This window comes from Chiloscyllium plagiosum, chromosome 3 (assembly GCF_004010195.1).
Source record: "Chiloscyllium plagiosum isolate BGI_BamShark_2017 chromosome 3, ASM401019v2, whole genome shotgun sequence".
NCBI lineage: Eukaryota > Metazoa > Chordata > Chondrichthyes > Orectolobiformes > Hemiscylliidae > Chiloscyllium > Chiloscyllium plagiosum.
Genome location: NC_057712.1, coordinates 202068 through 222895, shown reverse-complemented (window position 1 = coordinate 222895; position 20828 = coordinate 202068). Strand labels below are relative to the sequence as shown.

At 39.2% G+C, this 20828-nt stretch overlaps 1 protein-coding gene across 1 annotated transcript in view; it reads right to left on the bottom strand.

Annotated features, from left to right (window-relative positions):
* The window catches only part of hadhaa (hydroxyacyl-CoA dehydrogenase trifunctional multienzyme complex subunit alpha a), a 126914-nt gene that overhangs the window by 42878 nt on the left and 63208 nt on the right, over positions 1–20828 (bottom strand). Inside the window, exons 5-11 of the mRNA XM_043675762.1 lie at positions 16960–17098; positions 15645–15764; positions 14782–14884; positions 13810–13932; positions 5993–6111; positions 5839–5895; positions 4329–4438 (exon numbers count right to left, since the gene is read on the bottom strand). Of these exons, the coding sequence (XP_043531697.1) occupies positions 4329–4438; positions 5839–5895; positions 5993–6111; positions 13810–13932; positions 14782–14884; positions 15645–15764; positions 16960–17098 (771 nt within the window). The remainder of the gene's footprint in view (positions 1–4328; positions 4439–5838; positions 5896–5992; positions 6112–13809; positions 13933–14781; positions 14885–15644; positions 15765–16959; positions 17099–20828) is intronic.

The window sequence follows — 20828 nt, the reverse complement described above, 5'->3', positions numbered from 1 at the left end:
ACTCTCTCACATGCACTCACATGCACGCACACACAGTCTCTCTCTCTCCTGCATACGCGCACACAAATTTATGGAGTTAATTTGTATTTGCTGAATTTTATTTGCAGATATGTTCTATTTTGCTCAAAAAATGCAGAACCTGCAGGCAGTCAATGTAGGCATGCAATATTTTGTAAATTCCACTTTGGAAATAGAACCAATGTGACTCAAGATTGGGATACTAACAGACTCTAACCTCATATCTTTAAGGCATTGTGTGAGCTGAGGTGTCACCTTTTGTTTTAAAACCTTAAGTTATCATGAGAATGTGATTTGAATGTAGTTCTGGAATTTACATATTAAAGAACCAAAACCAGCAAATCCATTCTAGAAGATGACAGACTTAACCAGGGTTTGTTCAATATATCATTTCAGTTGCAAGGTTTGTAGCTCAGGTTGAGATTTAGGGTGTAGGTTTGCTCGCTCAGCTGTAGGTTTGATATCCAGACATTTCGTTACCTGGCTAGGTAACATCATCAGTGGCGACCTCCAAGTGAAGTGAAGCTGTTGTCTCCTGCTTTCTATTTATATCTTTCTCCGGGATGGGGTTCCTGGGGTTTGTGGTGATGTCATTTCCTGTTCGTTTTCTGAGGGGTTGATAGATGGCATCTAGATCTATGTGTTTGTTTATGGCGTTGTGGTTGGAGTGCCAGGCCTCGAGGGATTCTCTGGCATGCCTTTGCTTAGCCTGTCCCAGGATAGATGTGTTGTCCCAGTCAAAGTGGTGGCTTTTTTCATCCGTGTGTAGGGCTACGAGGGAGAGAGGGTCGTGTCTTTTTGTGGCTAGCTGGTGTCCGTGTATCCTGGTGGCTAACTTTCTTCCTGTTTATCCTAATGTAGTGTTTGTGGCAGTCCTTGCACGGAATTTTGTAGATGACGTTGGTTTTGTCCATGGGTTGTACTGGGTCTTTTAAGTTTGTTAGTTTTTGTTCGAGAGTGTTGGTGGGTTTGTGCGCTACTAGGATTCAGAGGGGTCTTCGTAGTCTGGCTGTCATTTCTGAAACTTCTTTGATGTATGGTAAGGTGGTTAGGGTTTCTGGCTGTGTTTGGTCTGCTTGTCGTGGTTTGTTCTTGAGGAATCTGCGCACTGTATTTTTTGAGTATCCGTTCTTCTTGAATGCATTGTATAGGTGATTCTCCTCTGTTTTCCGAAATTCGTCAGTGCTGCAGTGTGTGGTGGCTCGTTGGAATAGTGTTCTGATACAGCTTCGGTTGTGTGTTGGGATGGTTGCAGGTGTAGTTAAGTATTTGGTCAGTGTTTGTTGGTTTTCTGTATACGCAAGTTTGTAGTTCTCCGTTGTCCTTTCTTTCGACTGTGACGTCCAGGAATGCGAGTTTGTTGTCGGTTTCTTCCTCCTTGGTGAACTTTATGCCTGTGAGGGTGTTGTTGATGATGTTAAATGTCTCTTCTATCTTGTTTCGTTTTGTGATGACAAATGTGTCATCTACATAGCGGACCCAGATTTTTGGTTTGATGGTTGGGAGGGCCGTTTGTTCTAGTCTTTGCATTACTGCTTCTGCTATAAATCCTGAATGCAGAGATCCCATGGGTGTGCCGTTGGTTTGTTTGTAGACTATGTTGTTGAAAGTGAAGTGGGTGGTGAGGCACAGGTCCACTAGCTTCATGATGTTTTTGTTGGTAATGTCACTGATGGTGGTTGGTGTGTGTGTGATGGTCTCTTCTAAAAGTGTGGTAAGTGTTTCCTTTGCCAGGTCGATGCTGATGGAGGTGAACAGTGCTGCTACATCGAATGAGATCATTGCTTCGTCTTCCTCTATTTTGGTGTTTTTGATGATTTTTAGGAGTCTGCGTCTTACAGTTCTGCTTCACAACCACCTGAAGAAGTGGCGCTTCGAAAGCTAGTGCTTCCAAATAAACTAGCTGGAATATAACCTGGTGTTGTGATTTTTAACTTAATCCATGATTAGTCACAGTCACTTACTGTTAATTGTTGAGATATATTAAGTAAACAGTTAATTTTTAAAAAGTGCATAATGCAAGAAGTTCAAAAACAAATGTTTTACATCCAAAAGAAGGTCAAAGAAAGGTGACTTAACAAAGAAATTGGACATTTCAGTGTATAAAATCAGACAGAGCGCAACTATGGAAATAGCATCTAGACTTGAGTAACATATAACATTCAGTTAAATTTAGCTCCAATTGCTTAAGGGGCTCATCCTTCATTTTCCCTCATTTTTGATACCAATGTATCAACTCTGAGTAAGCAAACAAACTATGGTAGTTTGCACAAGTCATAGGAACATATGAAATAAGAAATAAACTATTCAGCCCTCATGCCTGTTTTCCTATTCAATAAGGTAGTGTCTCAGCTGTTTGTGTTTCAAATTCCATATTCCCAGTAATCTTTGATTCGCCTGCTAACGAAAAAAAACTATTTACTATTGCCTTATCAATATTCAAAGAAAATTGTGAAACTAGGGTCTAAGGCAGAGAATTCCAAAGTCTCACAAACCTCAAAAGAAAACAAAATTCTCCTCACCTATGACCTAAAGGAACAACCACTAATTTTTAAAACACTGGCCCCCAGTTCAAGACACCAATTCCATGATCTTTTGCAAGTTTCTGCTCTTAAGTCGCTCCTCACTCTTCTAAACTACAATGGAAACAAGCCCAGCTTCTCAAACCACAAGCCTTCTTGATTACATCCAATAACTGCAAGCTAATCTTTAGTGACTCATACATTAAAACATCTAAATCCCACTACACCTACAAATTTCACAATCATTCTCAAATTAGGTAGTACTCTTCCTTCATTTGTCCTGTCAAAGCAAGTAACTTTATATTTCCTACATTATGCTCAATCTGGCAGATTGTTATCTAATCACTCAACCCATTTATATCCTTCTGCGAATTTAGCTGCCATGCCTTTGATAACCCCATCTAAACTTTCTAACGATTTCAGTTAAGAACTAAGTCCCACATGAATAGTTTGGATTCCACATATCAAATCCTGCCAATCGGGCAATTTATGCTTTCCACCTGGCCTCTTGAACCTGATCCACCATTCAATAAAATCATGGCAGATCTTCTCATAGACTCAACTCCACTTACCCACCCGCTCACCATAACCCTGAATTCCTTTCTGTTCAAAAATCTACTTCCTAGTTCTAGTTTCACCTGCCAGTGGAAACAACCTCTCTGCTTCTCTCTTACCTCTTCCCTTCATATTGTATATATTTCTGTAAGATAACCCTCACTTTCTTCTAAATTCTAATGAGCATTGTACCAATCTAGTCAGTCAATCTCTCATAAGCCAAACCCCTCAACTCTGGAATCAATCTAGTGAACTTCGTCTGCATCCCCTCCAAAGCCAGTCCATCCTTTCTTAAGTAAAGAGACCAAAACTGCATGCAGTACTGCAGGTGCAGCCTCATCAATATCTTGTACAGCTGCAGCACTTTAAACTCCATCCCTCTAGCAATGAAAATCAATATTCCATTTGCCTTAATTACCTGCTGCACCTGCAAACCAACTTTTTGCGATTCTTGCACAAGCACTACCAGGTCCTCTACACAGTAGCATGTTGCAATTTTCCCAGCATTTAACAATAGCCTATGTTTCTGTTATTCCAACCAAAATGGATGACCTCGCAGTTACCAATATCATACTCCATCTGCCAGATCTTTGCCCACTCACTCAGCCTATACGATAAGGCATAACTACAAATTATGGGGTGAAAGATTTAAGACAGATGTCAGAGGTAGGTTCTTTACGCAGAGAGTGGTAAGGGTGTGGAATGCCCTACCTGCTAATGTAGTCAACTCAGCCACATTAGGGAGATTTAAACAATCCTTAGATAAGCACATGGATGATTTTGGGATAGTGTAGGGGGACGAGCTGAGAATAGTACACAGCTTTGCGCAACATCGAGGGCCGAAGGGCCTGTTCTGCGCTGTATTGTTCTATGTTCTATGTTCAACCCATCTATACCTCTCCACAGACTTTGCGTCCTCTACACACTTTGTCATTTACTCATCTTCTTGTCATCTGCGAACTTTGACACACTACACTTGGTCCCCAAACTCCAAACCATCTATGTAAATTGCGAACAGTTGTAGGCCCAACACTGATCCCGGAGGCATACCACTGATTCCCTTTATCTACAGGACCCGTTTCTCCTTCAAATGAAGCCCATGATCTCATTTTCTGATTATCTAAACCATTAGCATCTACCCTCCAATGCAAAAATTGCCCAGGTATGAAAGTTCTTGAAAAGATTAGAAGAATAGAACACTAGATATCCATGTAATTTAAGAAATATACATACTCCGTTTCCTTCTGCGGTTTTCCAAATTTGTTCTTCTTGCATGCCACTTGACCATGATAAAGGCCAATTAGTGCTTTTGATTCATTTGTCATCGCCAGTTCTCCAAATTTCTAGACAAAATATGAAGCACATTCCCAGGGTCCCAATAAATAAAAATACTAACAGCAATATCAAGAATTTCTGTTGCAGGTTATTAACAACTTCAACAATACGGATGATAACCTCTCACACGATAATCATACCACGTCAGTCTGGCCTTCTCAAACTTGCCCCTTGCCTGAGGCATGGTGCCCCTCAGGTTCTCACCACCGCTGGAGTATGGCGACATTACCATCTATGTGATAAAGGCCTATTTTATTCCACTAATTACCTGCAACTATAGGCATCAAGTTTCTATAATACTGCAACTAAGGTAGTCACAATGTGTCGAAAAGAGATGTTCCAGATAAACTGTCTCTTGTTACAAGGTATAGTTCACTTGTAGCACATTTGCTGCAGTCACTGATTTATTGCAAGGTGTTAAATCTATGAAACAAAATAACTCATGAATTTGTATTAAGTCATATTCATTATAAAATACCCATTCCGGAAACAGATGCAACATTTGACACATTGCTATATTGCAAAATACTGAGTAAGAATGGAGGAATTATATGAGAACCTTCGCAAAGCCTGACTGACAGAAGTTGCAGATACAAGTTTTGGTCAGGGACAGACATATTGACATTGAGTATCCTAGCACTGGGTTTATAAATCTCCTTCAATTTTCATTACATTTCTACAGCACATTTGCAGTGTGAATTTTAGGGTTGTTAAGAAGGAATACTGTGAGTGAGCTTTTATTGGTAGATGGATTGAGTTTCGGAACCATGAAGTCATGCTGCAGCTGTACAAAACTCTGGTATGGCCACATTTGGAATATTGTGTACAGTTCTGGACACTGCATTATAAGGAGGATGTGGAAGCTTTGGAAAGGGTTCAGAGGAGATTTACTAGGATGTTGCCTGGTATGGAGGGAAAGTCTTATGAGGAAAGGATGAGGGCCTGGAGGCTGTTTTCATAAGAGAGATGATGATTGAGAGGTGACTTAATTGAGACACAAGATAATCAGAGGGTTAAATGGGTTGGACAGTGAGAGCCTTTTTCTTGGATAGCAATGGCTAGCACAAGGGGACATAGCTTTAAATTGAGGGGTGATAGATATAGGACAGACGTCAGAGGTAGTTTCTTGACTCAGTAGTAGGGGCATGGAATGCAAAGCCTGAAACAGTAATAGACTCACCAACTTTAAGGGCATTTAAATGGTCATTGGATAGACATATGGATGGAAGTGGAATAGTGTAGGATACATTAGGTTGGTGCAACATCGAGGGCCGAAGGGCCTGTGCTGCACTGTAATGTTCCATGTTCTATGAACCACAGTGATCTTCTTGGCATAACTTGGTTCTAATCACTCAATAACTTTTCCTGAATCCCATGATTTTATATGTGCAATACATTTTTACCTTACCTGTGATTCAACTAGATAACCGGCATTCGATCCCTGCTCTAATCCAGTTTTCACAACCTTAAATAAAGTGATATGTTTAATGACTGATTTGAATTTCATAATCATTTACTTGTCCAAGCTTAACAAATCTCAAGAAATATTGTCCTAAACCTACCTCAATGATCTTCAGTGGGGCAGGATAAAGTCCTTTGGATTGTGCCATCACCTTTTTTCTTACCATTTTATAAATTTGCTCCCTGATTATAGGGAACTTAAATGCCCATGACTGCACCGCTGCAACAAATAAAATAAAGCTTAGAAAAGAAATTCTTTTTGCGACTCAGGATACAAACCTTCATGATAGTCTGCAATTTGTATTGACATAGTAATTTTAAAATATCTCACAGTACTTTAGAAAAGAACAGATGAAACAGAATTTGAATAAGGGCTAACCAAAAGGAATTCTTGAGGACACAATTAAAAGGGGAGAGAAAAAGGCTGCGATTTAGGTAGGGAGTTAGAAGTACTTGAATCCAAATGGTCAAGATTCTGCCACTATATGAACAATTCCCAACAAGCACTTTGGAAGGATTGTGGCAGAGAAGCCTAGTTTTATAGATACTTTCAGATACAGATTAGTAGCAGGTAGCAAGAGGGTTTGGAAATGACACGGACCTGTCATAAGAGGGTTGGCATGGGAATAATGGAACATGGGATTGGTGAATATGAATGGAATTGGTTTTATATGACAAAATGACAAGTACGGAGTACAAAAAATAAAACATTGAAAAGCTATTATATTTGATTAAAAAAAGCTTCACTGGGGACTTGTTGGGACAGCACTGTGACCTGAGAACTACCTCTCACAACCACGATCATCCATCCTGCTTGCTACCTCACCAATCTCTTCTATGTGATTTCACAAACCATTCATAGACATTTGCCCAATTGTGAAATCTGGACCTGATGGCTAGTATCCTAGGTACTTGAAATAAATGACTGAGGAGGTTGTACACGCATTGTTTATAATCACCCAAAATTTCCTAGATTGTGAAAAGGTTTCACAGGGTTGGAAAACTGAAAAATGTAACAGCAGTATTCAAGAAAGGAGAGAGACACAGAAAGCTAGGAACTTTGAGTTAGTTGACCGAATTGACATTGGCAAAATGCTAGCATCCATTTGAAGGAAGGAATACCAGGTCATTTAGAAAATCGTAAGACAATCAGACAAAGTCAAAGAACAAAGAACTGCAGATACTGAAAATATTTTTAAAAATCAGAAATTGCTGGACAACTCAGTAGATCTGGCTGTATCTACAGAGAGAAAGCAGATTTCACCGGATCCAAAATGTTATCTTTGCTTTTTCGTCACAGATTTTGCCAGATTTGCAGGAGTTTCTTCAGCAATTTCTGTTTTTTTGTTTCAGGCAGAGTCAATTTTCTTTTCACAAAACAATGTAACATTTAACAAATTTACTAGGGTACTTTGAGGATGTAACTTAGCAGGATGGACATATGAAACCCAATAAAAGTAGTGTATGTGAATTGCAGAAGACATTGGATACAGTGCCACATAAAATGTTAGTACACAAGTGAGTGGTTATGTCGTTGAGGGCCAATAGCATAGATGGAGGATTGACTAAGTAACAGGAAGCAGAGTTGGAATACATGGGTCATTTTCAGTTTGGCAAAGTCTATCTAATCGAGTGCCACAGATTGCAGGTGCCACAACCACTTATGATCTGTATCAATAGCTTGGTGGAAAGGTGGACTATAATGTAGCCAAACTTGCTCATGTTCAAATATAGGTAAGAAAGTTGCGAGGACGACATAATTTGCAGAAATACAGGTAGGGTAAGTGAGTTGGAACAAAATTAGCAGATGGAGTACAATGTCAGAAAATACAGGCTTGTTCACTTTGACATGGTTAATTACAAAGAAAAACAATTTCAAATGAAGAAATATTTGCAGAATGCTACCGTAAAGGGATTGGCTGTTCTTGTAGTTTAAAACACAAGGATTAGCATGTGGGTTCAGCAGCTAATTAGGAAGGCAAATGGAATACTGGCCTTAATTGCAAGGGTAATGAAGTATAAAATGAGGGAAATTTAGCCAAAATCGTACAGGCATTGGTGAGACTGCACTTTGGAGACTGTACAGTTCTGGTCCCCTTGAGGGATATACTTGCGTTGAAAGCAGTTCAGCAAAGTTTAATGTGGTTAGTTCCTGGGATGAAGTAGTTGTTTTATGAGGAAAGGATGGACTAATAAATGTTGGAGTTTAGTAGAATGAGAGGTCATCGTAATTGAACATATAAAATGTTCCAAAAGAGCTTAACAGGTTAGATGTTGAGAGGATGTTTTGTTTCATGGACAGCCTTGATTTAGGGCCACAACTGGAAGGTCAGAAAAACAAACTATTTGGTGTAAATATTTGATATTAGAATAAGCTAAAAATCACTGACATAACCACGTTTCATATGGCACAGTATCCAATGTCTTCTGCAAATCAAATACACTACTTTTATTGGTTACAGTCCAAAAGGTTTATAAGCACTAGCTTTCAGAGCGCTACACCTTCATCAGGTAACTATGGAACAGGATCATAAGACAGAATTTATTGCAAAGGATCACAGTATCATGCATACAACTGATATAATATATTGAACAAAACTAGTTTGCTGTTAAGTCTTTCATCTTTTAGAAGGTTCTGTTCGCCGAGCTGGAAGTTTTTGTTGCAAACGTTTCGTCCCCTGGCTAGGCGACATCATCAGTGCTTGGGAGCCTCCTGCGAAGTGCTTCTTTGATGTTTCCTCCGGTGTTTATAGTGGTCTGTCCCTGCCGCTTCCGGTTGAAGACAGGAAGGCAGCTAACAATCCGCATACATGAACATCAACTAGCCACGAAACATCACGACCAGCTATCCTTAGTAGCCACACACGCAGACAACAAGCAACATGAATTCGTAGCTGGTCGTGTTGTTTCGTGGCTAGTTGATGTTCATGTATGCGGATTGTTAGCTGTCTTCCTGTTTGTCCTATATAGTGTTTTGTGCAGTCCTTGCATGGTATTTTGTACACTACATTCGTCTTGCTCATGTTAGGTATCGGGTCCTTCGTTCTAGTGAGTTGTTGTCTGAGCGTGGCTGTTGGTTTGTGTGCTGTTATGAGTCCTAGGGGTCGCAGTAGTCTGACTGTCATAACAGCACACAAACCAACAGCCACGCTCAGACAACAACTCACTAGAACGAAGGACCCGATACCCAACATGAGCACAGACTGGTCACAGACCTCCAGTCTGAAAAACAACCCTCCACCATCACCCTCTGTCTTCTACCTTTGAGCCAGTTCTGTATCCAAATGGCTAGTTCTCCCTAAATTCCATGAGATCTAACCTTGCTAATCAGTTTCCCATGGGGAACCTTGTCAAACGTCTTACTGAAATCCATACAGATCACATTTACTGCTTTGCCCTCAATAATTCTCTTTGTTACTTCTTCAAAAAACTCAATCAAGTTTGTGAGGCAGGATTTCCCACACACAAAGCCATGTTGACTATCCCTAAATCAGTCCTTGCCTTTCCAAATACATGTACATCCTGTCCCTCAGGATTCCCTCCAACAACTTGCCCACCACCGAGATCAGGCTCACTGGTCTGTAGTTCCCTGGCTTGACCTTACCACCCTTCTTAAACAGTGGCACCACGTTTGCCAACCTCCAGTCTTCCGGCACCTCACCTGTTACTATCGATGATACAAATATCTCAGCAAGAGGCCCAGCAATCACTTCTCTAGCTTCCCACAGAGTTTTCCCGTACACCTGATCAGGTCCTTGGGATTTATCCATCTTTACCCATTTCAAGACATCCAGCACTTCCTCCTCTGTCATATGGACATTTTGCAAGGTGTCACCATCTACTTCCCTACAGTCTATATCTTCCATATCATTTTCCACAGTAAATACTGATGCAAAGTACTCATTTAGTATCTCCCCTATTTTCTGCGGCTCCACACAAATGTCACCTTACTGATCTTTGAGGGGCCCTATTCTCTCCCTAGTTACCCTTTTGTCTTTAATATATTTGTAAACCCTTTGGGTTCTCCTTTATTCTATTTGCCAAAGCTATCTTATGTCCCATTATTGCCCTCCTGATTTCCCTCTTACATATACTCCTACTTCCTTTATACTCTTCCAAGGATTCACTCGATCTATCCTGTCTGTACCTTAACATATGCTTCCTTCTTTTCCTTAACCAAACCCTCAATTTCTTTAGTCATCCAGCATTCCCTATACCTATCAGCCTTTCCTTTCACCCTGACAGTAATATACTTTTTCTGGATTCTCATTATCTCATTTCTGAAGGCATCCCATTTTCCAGCCGCCCCTTTACCTGCAAAAATCTGCCCCCAATCAGCTTTTGAAAGTTCTTGCCTAATAGCGTCAAAATTGGCCTTTCTCCAATTTAGAACTTCAACTTTTAGATCTGGCCGATCCTTTTCCATCACTATTTTAAATCTAATAGAATTATGGTCACTGGTCCCAAAGTGCTCCCCCACAGACACCTCAGTCACCTGCCCTGCCTTATTTCCCAAGAGTAGGTCAAGTTTTGCATTTTCTCTAGTAGGTACATCCACATATTGAATCAGAACATTGTCTTTTACGCACTTAACAAATTCCTCTCCACCTACACCTTTAACACTATGGCTGTCCCAGTCTATGTTTGGAAAGTTAAAATCCCCTACCATAACCACCCTATTATTCTTACAGATAGCGGAGATCTCTTTACAAGTTTGTTTATCAATTTCACTCTGACTATTAGAGGGTCTATAATACAAACCCAATAAAATAACACTGGAAAATTCTATTAGCACGTCACTGGTATCACAACCACTGCGAAACAAAATATGTAAGTTAGGCCAAAGTTAAAAGGTATACCCTGTTTAAGTCTCGCTATGTGTTGATGGATATTGAGCTTTGGAAAGGATCCAAAACAGTGCCACAAGGTTAATTGCAAGTTTTAAACAGTTCAGTATCCTAAATGGGCTCAAAAAGAACTGGGTCACTTCGCTTCAATAAAGCTAACTTTCTTCGGATTGGCTTGATCAAGATTTATAAAGTAATGAAGGAACAGGAATCAACTATTTCGGATCATTTGTTAATGAGGCAAATGTATGAACAGAAACATTTCCAGAGATACCAGGAATGAGCAGGCAAGTGGGACTAGTTGAATTGCTCTTACAGAACTGGCATAGACATAAAGCCCTCTTCTGAATTGCAACTATTCTAAGACTTCAAATAAATTGATTATGGAGGACTAGGGTCACATTTATGAATTCCTGATGAAGGGCTTTTGTCTGAAAAGTCGACTCTACTGCTCCTTGGATGCTGCATGACCTGTTGTGTTGTTCAAGCACCACACTCTCGACTCACTTTTATGAAGTAAGGATAGAACTAGATTGGATGCTCTTTTCTATTCATAGAGTATAGTAGATTGTAAAACAGGTTGCGAATTGCATGAACACCAATGCATTGTACCCTTTTTCGGGAGATCCAAACCAATTGCTGACTTGGTTGGGATCACTTCCTGAAACAGAAAGGTTTCCTGGAAAGCAAATAATGGACAATGCAATCTTCTGAAAAGCTTTGATCACTGAAGTGAGTGGCAAATAAATTTCCACTTTTCCTGGGGTTTTTATATTTATTTCCATTTCCTGAGATTACGTGGCTCAAAATTAGTGGGGAATATATCATAGAAATTTACAGCATGGAAAGAGGCAGTTCAGCGCATCATATTGCTGCCATCTGATCCAGCCCAATTCCCCTTCTAGACTTCATCAGTAAATTACTGCACTTCAAGGGTACACCTAAATATTTTTCAAGTAGCAAGAGAGCTGCTGCCTCGACTACCCTTAGAGCAGGAGTTCAAAAGGCACCAGCATACCACTATCTTCTCAAAGACACTCAAGGATGAGAAATAAATGGTGGGTTTGTCAAAGACACACACATCTGAGAATGAATAAAGTACTTCCCAATTCATGTTCTAACAACGTTACATACAAATAACCAAACAGTTACAACTCAGCAAAAAATAAATTAAGTGTAAAAGTGAATTTATCTAACAGGTAGTTGGACCAGGAATTAAAAAAGGAAAATTGCAATTACGGCTCAACTTGAAAAATTCTCTCCTGAATTAAAAATAGCCTCCTTGAAATGCCTTTAAATTTCCTATTCCTTACCCTGAGCCGACACCCTCTACTTACTGGGATTCGACTTTTGCTTTCACTCAATCTAGACCCCTCACACGTATATAGTGATCACTTACGAATGATAACTGCACAGAACAGATTTAATGGACCAATACTTTCTCCTGATCACCATTCTGGTATCCTCATATGCACAAACTGAATTTTTTTAAAGTTTATATATTAATTGGTTGCAGGTGACATTAGCAAGGCAAACACAATCCATCCCCAAATGTCATCAAAGTGATGGTGAATTGTTTTCTTGAACGACTGCAGTCTGTGAGATGAAGGCAATCCTACAGAGCAGAGTTAAAGAGCTCCACAACTTTGTCCTATCAATAATGAAAGAATGATAACATACTTTGAAGTATAGATGGTAATGCAACTTTGGGTGGAAATTTGGAGGTAGCGGTCCTTCTATGCACCTCTTGCCCTCATCCTGCATGGGAGAGATTGCTATTCAAACTTGCACAGTGAGATGTTGTAAGGTAACATGTCGACAGTATTTATAATCAGTGTCCTAGTGATGAAGAAGGTAAGGTTTTAAGCCTGGCGGATAGAGTACAAATCTCAAATATAAAACAAACATATAATGTACTGTGAAATAAACGGAGAACAAAACGTAGTTACCATAATCACCACCATGATTACTCTTGGCATACTGTAGCTTAAGTATGCAATGCATGACTCTAACTTAACTTCATGTCATTACCAAATCAAACAGCTATTTAAACAAGAGGAGCAAATGCATGGGAATAATACCAACTTCAAACCATACATTATCCTGATTTGGAAATACTTTGCTTTTCCCTCTCAAAATTCTCAAACTTTCTATTAAACTGTACTGAGAACACAGATAGCAGGAGTTCAAAAGCACCAGTATAACACTATCTTCTCAAAGACACTCAAGGATGAGAAATAAATGGTGGATTTGTCAATGACACACACATCTGAGAATGAATAAAGTACTTCCCAATTCATGTTCTAACAACGTTACGTACAAATAACCAAACAGTTTGAACTTAGCAAAAAATAAATTAAGTGTTAAAGTGAATTTATCTAACAGATATTGGACCAGGAAGTAAAAACAAAATTGCAACTAAGGCTCAACTTGAAAAATTCTGACTAAAAACTTACACAAGCAACCAATTCGAACAAGGATCAACAAGAACAGAGTCTCTGGTTAATTCCATTTCATTTCTAACTCAGTGGCTCAGACAGATTTCCTATCGTCAGTGTAACTTCATTTTCTTTTTCAACTCAGCAAAGGAGTTAAGCCTCAAATATTTTTGGTCTTTATAGTTCAGCTACTCACTGGAAAGATGCACTAAGTCAACCTTCAGAAGAGCAAACAGGATTAAAACTTCAACAGAAGAACTTATTTATTATTATAAAATAATATTTGGTTTCTTTTCAGTTTTGTTAAGAAACCAGCTTTCATGGGAAACTGCAATGTGGAGACAGGGCATGATTTTGAACTGTGAAGGAAAGGTGTATGTGGGGTGGCGGGGGGGGTGGGGGGGTTTGACTCATTTAAAAATTAGACCTACATCAGCTTGGCACTAAAACCTCGAATACATGACCACAAGGATTTCAAATTAAACACAGTGAAGCACCCCATTTTGCAAACCAGAAACATTTTATCGGAGCTTGTTAGACTTAGCATGCGAGAACAGTTAGAAATCAACATAAGTATAACAAAACTATGAGGCACGCAAAAAAAAGTACTGCCTTGTAGTCGCAAATACTTACTGTCAACAAGCGTTTTCTTCTTTTCAAGGGAGATCTGCTTATTTACTATTCCTCTAGCATAACCAATTGCTACTTCTTCCAAGTATTCTATTGTTCTCTCCTCTGGATTCTTCAGGCCAGGCCCTATAGAAATTTACAAAATATTGCATATTGTTCTATTTGAAGAAACTATTCACATTCTAAGAAACCACCACAAGATGAGTTCTAGCATGAATACAAATTTTTTTTGCCAAAACATTTTAATCATGCCTCATCAACTTTTGGACTTTGCTAAATATCGCTCAAACTTTATGGGATTAATTGGCAAAAGAAGCCAGGGTAATATGAGAAAGGAGATTTCCATGCAACACGTGGTTAGGGGACCTGATAGCTTGGTGAAGGCAGATTCCATTGAAGGATTCAAAAAGGTATTCAGATTATTCTCTGAAAACAAAGAATGTGCAGGATAACGGAGAGAAGACAGGAAAATAGCACGAAGTGAATTAATAAGTCATAATGTTGGTGCAGATCTAATAGGCTGTGCTTCCTTTTGCACTCTAACAATTTGCTGCACGAAAAATATATAAACTTATAATATTGCTTTTGCTTCTTTTCCCAATAACTAAGTCTGTGCACCTTTGTTGCTGATCCTTTCATGAGTAGCATCAGCTTCTTCCCATTTACTCTGTCCAGTGCAGGCCTCCAATTCTCTAGATAACTCTCGATTTTAAAAAAGTTTGTTTTAAATATAAAACATTTTGAAGATCTTTTTAAATACCATCATGTGAAATATAATTACAAGGATTAATGCAATATCAAATTATTGTTACACAAAATCTGGAAAGAAAACCTGATAGCTATATGAAGCGTCTTGTTTTAAATATTGTCAAACTTAGCTCGGGATAAGCAAAATTATTAATGGGTAATTTAATGTACTTGCTGTTACTAAACAGGAATAATTATTCACAAATTTTGTTTTGAAGAGAAGCTTACCGAGGGGAGAAACTAGTTGGTCAACCAAACCCATCTTCTTAGCTTTATCTGCACGGATATTTTTCCCAGTCAACATCATATCAAAAGCATTAGGAAGACCAACCTGACGGTAAACCATTCAAAGGGAAAATCAGGTCACTGACATACTAGAGCTATAACACAGAAATGGGTCATTCAACTCAAATAATCTATACCAGTATTTAAGTTCCACACTAGTGTTCACCAAACCTACTCCTTTTATCCCAAGAAGCAAATGCTGTTAATCCTTCCTCCTCCATGTGTTTTGCTACTAGTTTCATATCTCGGTGCTATTTCTCTCAGGTATCCCTTGTGCTGGGAAGTAAAGATTCCATCATTTTCCCAACACAAACAAGCAAATGATCTATTATCCTTGAGACTTGTTTTATCTCCATCATTAGATACAGGAGTAGCACGAGCCTGAATCAGTCCTCCGACATAACTTTACACACTAAGTCTTAGGCACCTCTTTATTAATTTTTGATACGTATGTACTGTGGCCAAGATTGTTCTTGCTGTAAACTCTTTACAATCTCAAGAATCAACCTACTGATCAAATCTCCTGAATTCATGTTCAACCAATCAAACACAAATATTTGTCCTAGTTAGCAACACACTTTCTAAGGTATCACCAGAACACCATCTAAAGTTTGTGACAAAATTATATACTGCACTTCAATCAAAGGCCCTCTGGTCCATTATGTTTACAATAGTATTTTTCTAAAAATTATACTGATTCCACTTGTGTTAATGCTTGAAATTTGAGCTAAGTTTGATGATTAAAAAAACAATGCAGTCATTGCAGTTTGCATTACAACTGAATTTAAATATTCAAAATAAATCACCATCTTTGGTAGCCTCTGAGTACCACCAGCTCCTGGCAGTAAACCAAGCATGACTTCCGGAGTGCCCAATATTGTCTTTCTGTCCTTTGTTGCTATCCTGTAATGGCAGGCAATGGCAACCTACAAACACATGCAAGAACTTAGCTTCTGTGACAGAGTACAAAAATAATCATACTTGTTTGATTAAATGACAAATGGTTTTCATTATGTACTTCATCCTACAGTGAAAGCTTTGCACCAACTGTATTATACCCAAAAGGATTTATAATTCAGTTAACGATTATACAATAAAATCTAAAAATTTAGTTTATAGGAGCCAACTTCATCTCTTTGCACGTCTCGAAAAAGAATACATTAAGCTTTTCAATATTTTGAATACATATTAAACATTGTCTTCATTCCTTTGTGTCTTATCCATGAAAGCAATTCTTCCACCAGTGTAAAAGTCTTACATTCATATTCCAAACATACTATCTAATCATGTCCTCATAGTAAAATAAAAGATTTTGAATAGATGCTAAATTATAAATTCTAAGGGTCAAATTATTAGGCAAGATGACACAAACTAGAATTGAGGAGTAGAGATATTGAGACCCAGGAGAGAACTGGAGGTCAGGAAGAGAGCGACGGGATCATGTGGAGAAAGACAGACAAAGGGGAAAGAGGGCTTCCTGGATCCTGCCCCTCACAACACTCACACTCCTATTCTCATGTTGGGGGATTTTTCCCACTCCCCACAACAATCGCACGCACTTCCCCACGTGCAATATACATTGCAGTTACTTGTCAGACATTGTTAGTATTGTAAATGCAGAAGGTAAATGACTTGAAGAGGACAATCTTCAAAAAAAAAATACTCCTTCTTAAAAAGAATCACACATTGTTGTGTTGCAAAGTGTTGAGTGTCCCAATTTGAAAATGCAGTGTTAAAATTAATAGGATAACATAATGATTCCTTTGAGGAAAAAAGAATGATAAATTCAGCCAGTTGGAATTCATGAGAAAAAGCCCAGAAATTGTTTCCAACTCCGTTTCCATAGCGAAAAAGGTCCTCACCGTGACTTATTTTCAACATTATGTAAAGAAATTGCTCCAGAAAAGACACTATGTAAGGGCTCAAAATTTCAGCTAAGGCAAATTTTAAATGTAGCAGATAGAATAAAAGGAGATTTTTAAACATTCAGAGACACCCAATACAAATAAAAGTGAATTTTTCAATATTGGAAATATGCTGGTTTTCAGTCTCAATCGCTAGCTACATATTTCTCTATAAATGACTTAGGCTACACATTTCAAGTTGGAATATATCCCATACCTCAAGACCACCTCCAAGGCAGGAACCATTGATAGCAGCTACAACAGGTTTGGTCGATTCTTGAATCTTCTGAAATATTTTCTGCCCCTCCTGAGATAATCGTATCACTTCCTCCACAGATTTACATTCTCCTATCATACTGAAAATAAAGTTCATGTATGACAATTTGTAAAGCTGGCATGGCCCTTTTCCATGGCACATGACAATGCCACAGCCAATGTAGTACCGGACTGATAGGATCCCATGTTATTAAAAAATTCCACAACTTTGTTCCAGGTGCAATGACTGAACAGTTCAGTAAATGTGTGACTTGAAAAGAAAATGTGAAGGGAGGACTTTGTCAGTTCTCCTCAATAATAGATACTGGGAGATACTGACAAAGTAAGCTTGGAAAATTATTGCAGTACATACTGTAGCTACTTATATTAGTCATGAAAGGATAAATAATAACTGCAGTGGCAGGAATTTAACAAATTAGACAACTCTATCCTGGTACATCATTCACCACTTGCACTATTCACTTGTTCATTTGTTCAGTGGACATGGAGTGCAATAATCCAATGGACATTTACAAAATCATAATAGACTCATTATGATCAAATAAGAGGCTGTCTTTTAGACTTTGTGACCAAGTGTTTAATCCAGATTCATGATCCCTCCGTGATAGTAGAGAAAAATCTTTTGATTTCACAAATTCTTTGAAGTCACCACCAGTGAAAAAAAATCAGGGTTCGAGGTCAGAAGTAATTCATTAAGTTAGAAACACCAAAACAAAATTTAAAAAAACAAATATCTGATACTTTGAACGCAGTTGTATTTAAAACAAAATGGCAAGTTATAAAATTGCACCTCACGAGAGATGGCTTATTTTGCCTGCATTATGCTTTGAAACAGCTATTCATTTAGTCTCACGTACCTGTTCTCCCTTAACCTTGTAAATCATCTTATTGTGTGGATTGCAAATTCCATTTGAGTCGCCATTGAATCAGTTTCTGAAACCATTTCAGGCGGTGCATAATTTGCTGTATAATTAAACGGTTCAACTTTAACCGCCTCACTGCCTTGGTTATTTTGCTAAACTCCAAGTCTTCCAGCTGTTTAGCTCTCCATTAGTTGGGCATAATTTTTCTTTCCCAAAATGTTGCAAAACTCTGAAAAGCTATGTTAAATTTTCCAAAACCATGTAAAAAAACAGTATTGCCCAACAAGCTACGGATCTGGCCCATACAAGGGCCCTTGTCTCAGCCCCAGATGTAAGTGGACTAAAAGAGAAATTTGTCTTTGGCAAACGCTGCAAAGTTGCTCAGTTAATCTGATCTTTCATTTCTCCCCACCAGCATCCGCTACTGTCAGGTTACTAGTGAGTCTACAGCAAAAATAGTTGAGAAGAAGCCCCTGACTGCAAGAACCTCAATCAATGAATAGATAAGAAAATGAAAATGCTAACCACATTCAATTTCATAGAACTGAATGTTTGTGATGAATAACTGGGGTGGGGGAAGGCAATGGGTTAGCAGTGGTGCAGGCTCGGGTCCGAATTGGGTGAAATTCTGAAGTGGAAGGAGGGTAGCAGATTTCAAGGCCCAGGTCCAATGCTCCACCCTGGAATGCAAGTGTGTACGTAGAGCTGCTTGTGCAGGTACGGGGAGGGAGTGATGGCAGTCAGAGGCAGCCTTCATCTGGAAAGATCGCTACATATATTTGATCTGATTGGATTGGCATATGTACCGAGACAGTGAAAAGTACAGTATTGCTTGCTACGCAGATCAATTGCACCTTACATTAGTACATCAGTATTAAAGGACAAAATGCAGAATAGAGTGTTACAGCTACAGAGGTGCAGAGAAAGATCAACTCTAATATAGGAGAGGCCTGTATAGAAGTCGAATAACGGCCAGGAAGAAGCTGTCTATATTGCTAGCAGACAGGTGGAATGTCCTGGAAAAGTCATTGCTGCACTCTTTCTAGCCTTTACAAAGCTTACAGTATTGCACTTACTCAATTACAGTTGGTGGAAGGAGCAATTCAGTTATGTGATGTTTCTAGTCATACAGTGCAAAAAAGGCCCTTTGGCCCATCAAGTCACCACTGACATCAATACCATTAAAGGCATGCTAATCCCAATTTCCTGAACTTGTCCCAAATCTTATAATGCTATGATAATCGCAATCTTCACCTGACAAAGGAGCAGTGCTTCAAAAGTTTGTGATTTCAAATAAACCCGTTGGACTAAATCCTGGTGTTGAGAGACTCCTGACTCTGTCCGATTACTAAGACAGTTTCTGATTCATCGTGCCACGTTTCCCTCAATTCCATGTGCTTTAATCTTCTCAGTCTCACATGAGACCTTATTAAAAGCCTTGCTAAAATCCATATAAACTACATCAACTGAACTTTCCTCATCCACACACTTGATCACATTTTCAAAAAATTCTAACAATTTGTTATGCACGACCTCCCTCTGAGAAAGCTGACTATCTTTAATGAACTCATGCCTATGGCAGGAAAATTCTTCCTCTGGAAAATTTCATATTTACTACTCATTGTAGTAATGCCCATGGCAGCAAGGTGGCTCAATGGTTAGCACTGCTGCCTCACAGCACCAGGGACCCGGGTTGGACTCCCACCTCGGGCGACTGTCTGTGTGGAGTTTGCACATTCTCCCAGTGTCTGCGTGGGTTTCCTCCGGGTGATCCGGTTTCCTCCCACAATCCAAAGATGTAAATTGGCCTTGCTAAATTGCCCATAGTGTTAGGTATATTAGTCAGGGGTAAATATAGGTAGGGAAATGGGTCTGGGTGGGTTACTGTTTAGAGGATCAGTGTGGACGTTTTGGGCCAATGGCCTGTTTCCATACTGTAGGGAATCTAATCTAGTACAGTGAAACACAAAGATACTGACCCTTTCCCCGTAGTTTCAAGAAAATTTACAATGAAAGCCCAGTCTTCAAAGGCTCTTGGAACAATTACTATTTTGTTATGGAGCACAATGAAACCCAATTGCATTTCATAAGTCAGGAAAAAGAAAGTTTCTAAGGAGTACAATACCAAATGGCATTATTGCATAAAGTATGCTGGCAATTATGACAGTCTCAGAGGTCAGGTGAGAATCAATACTCACTAACAGTACCTTGTGTGCTAACAATCTTTCTTCAAAGCTGCAAATGAGGGTTTTGAGAATCAAGATCAGTCTCCTAAGAGCTGAAATAACAGCAAAGACAGGGAAGCCACTGTCTGATGGGAAATTTAGGAAAGGCACATTTATATTTGTGGCATGCTCTGGGAAAAAGGAGATAGTACAAAAAAAATCAACTTTTGACATCAATCACTCAAAGTAGAGGACCTAGCATCCAACATTTGGCGCCCTGATTGCAAAACTTCATTTACGTCATTTTTATAGTTTAGGAGTTGAAAGCAGCACAGACATATGATACAACCCAACTGTCAATCTTCATATGAAGAGTTAAGACCATAAGACATAGGAGCGGAAGTAAGGCCATTCGGCCCATCGAGTCCAACTCCCACTTACCCGCATTCTCCCCATAACCCTTAATTCCTTGTGACATCAAGAATTTATCAATCTCTGCCTTGAAGACATTTAACGTCCCAGCCCCCACTGCACTCTGCGGCAATCAATTCCACAGGCCCACCACTCTCTGGCTGAAGAAACGTCCCTGCCTTTCTGTTCTGAATTTACCCCCTCTAATTCTAAGGCTGTGTCCACGGGTCCTAGTCTCCTCGCCTAACGGAAACAATTTCCTAGCGTCCACCCTCTCCAAGCCATGTATTATCTTGTAAGTTTCTATTAGATCTTCCCTTAATCTTCTGAACTCCAATGAATACAATCCCAGGATCATCAGCCGTTCCTCA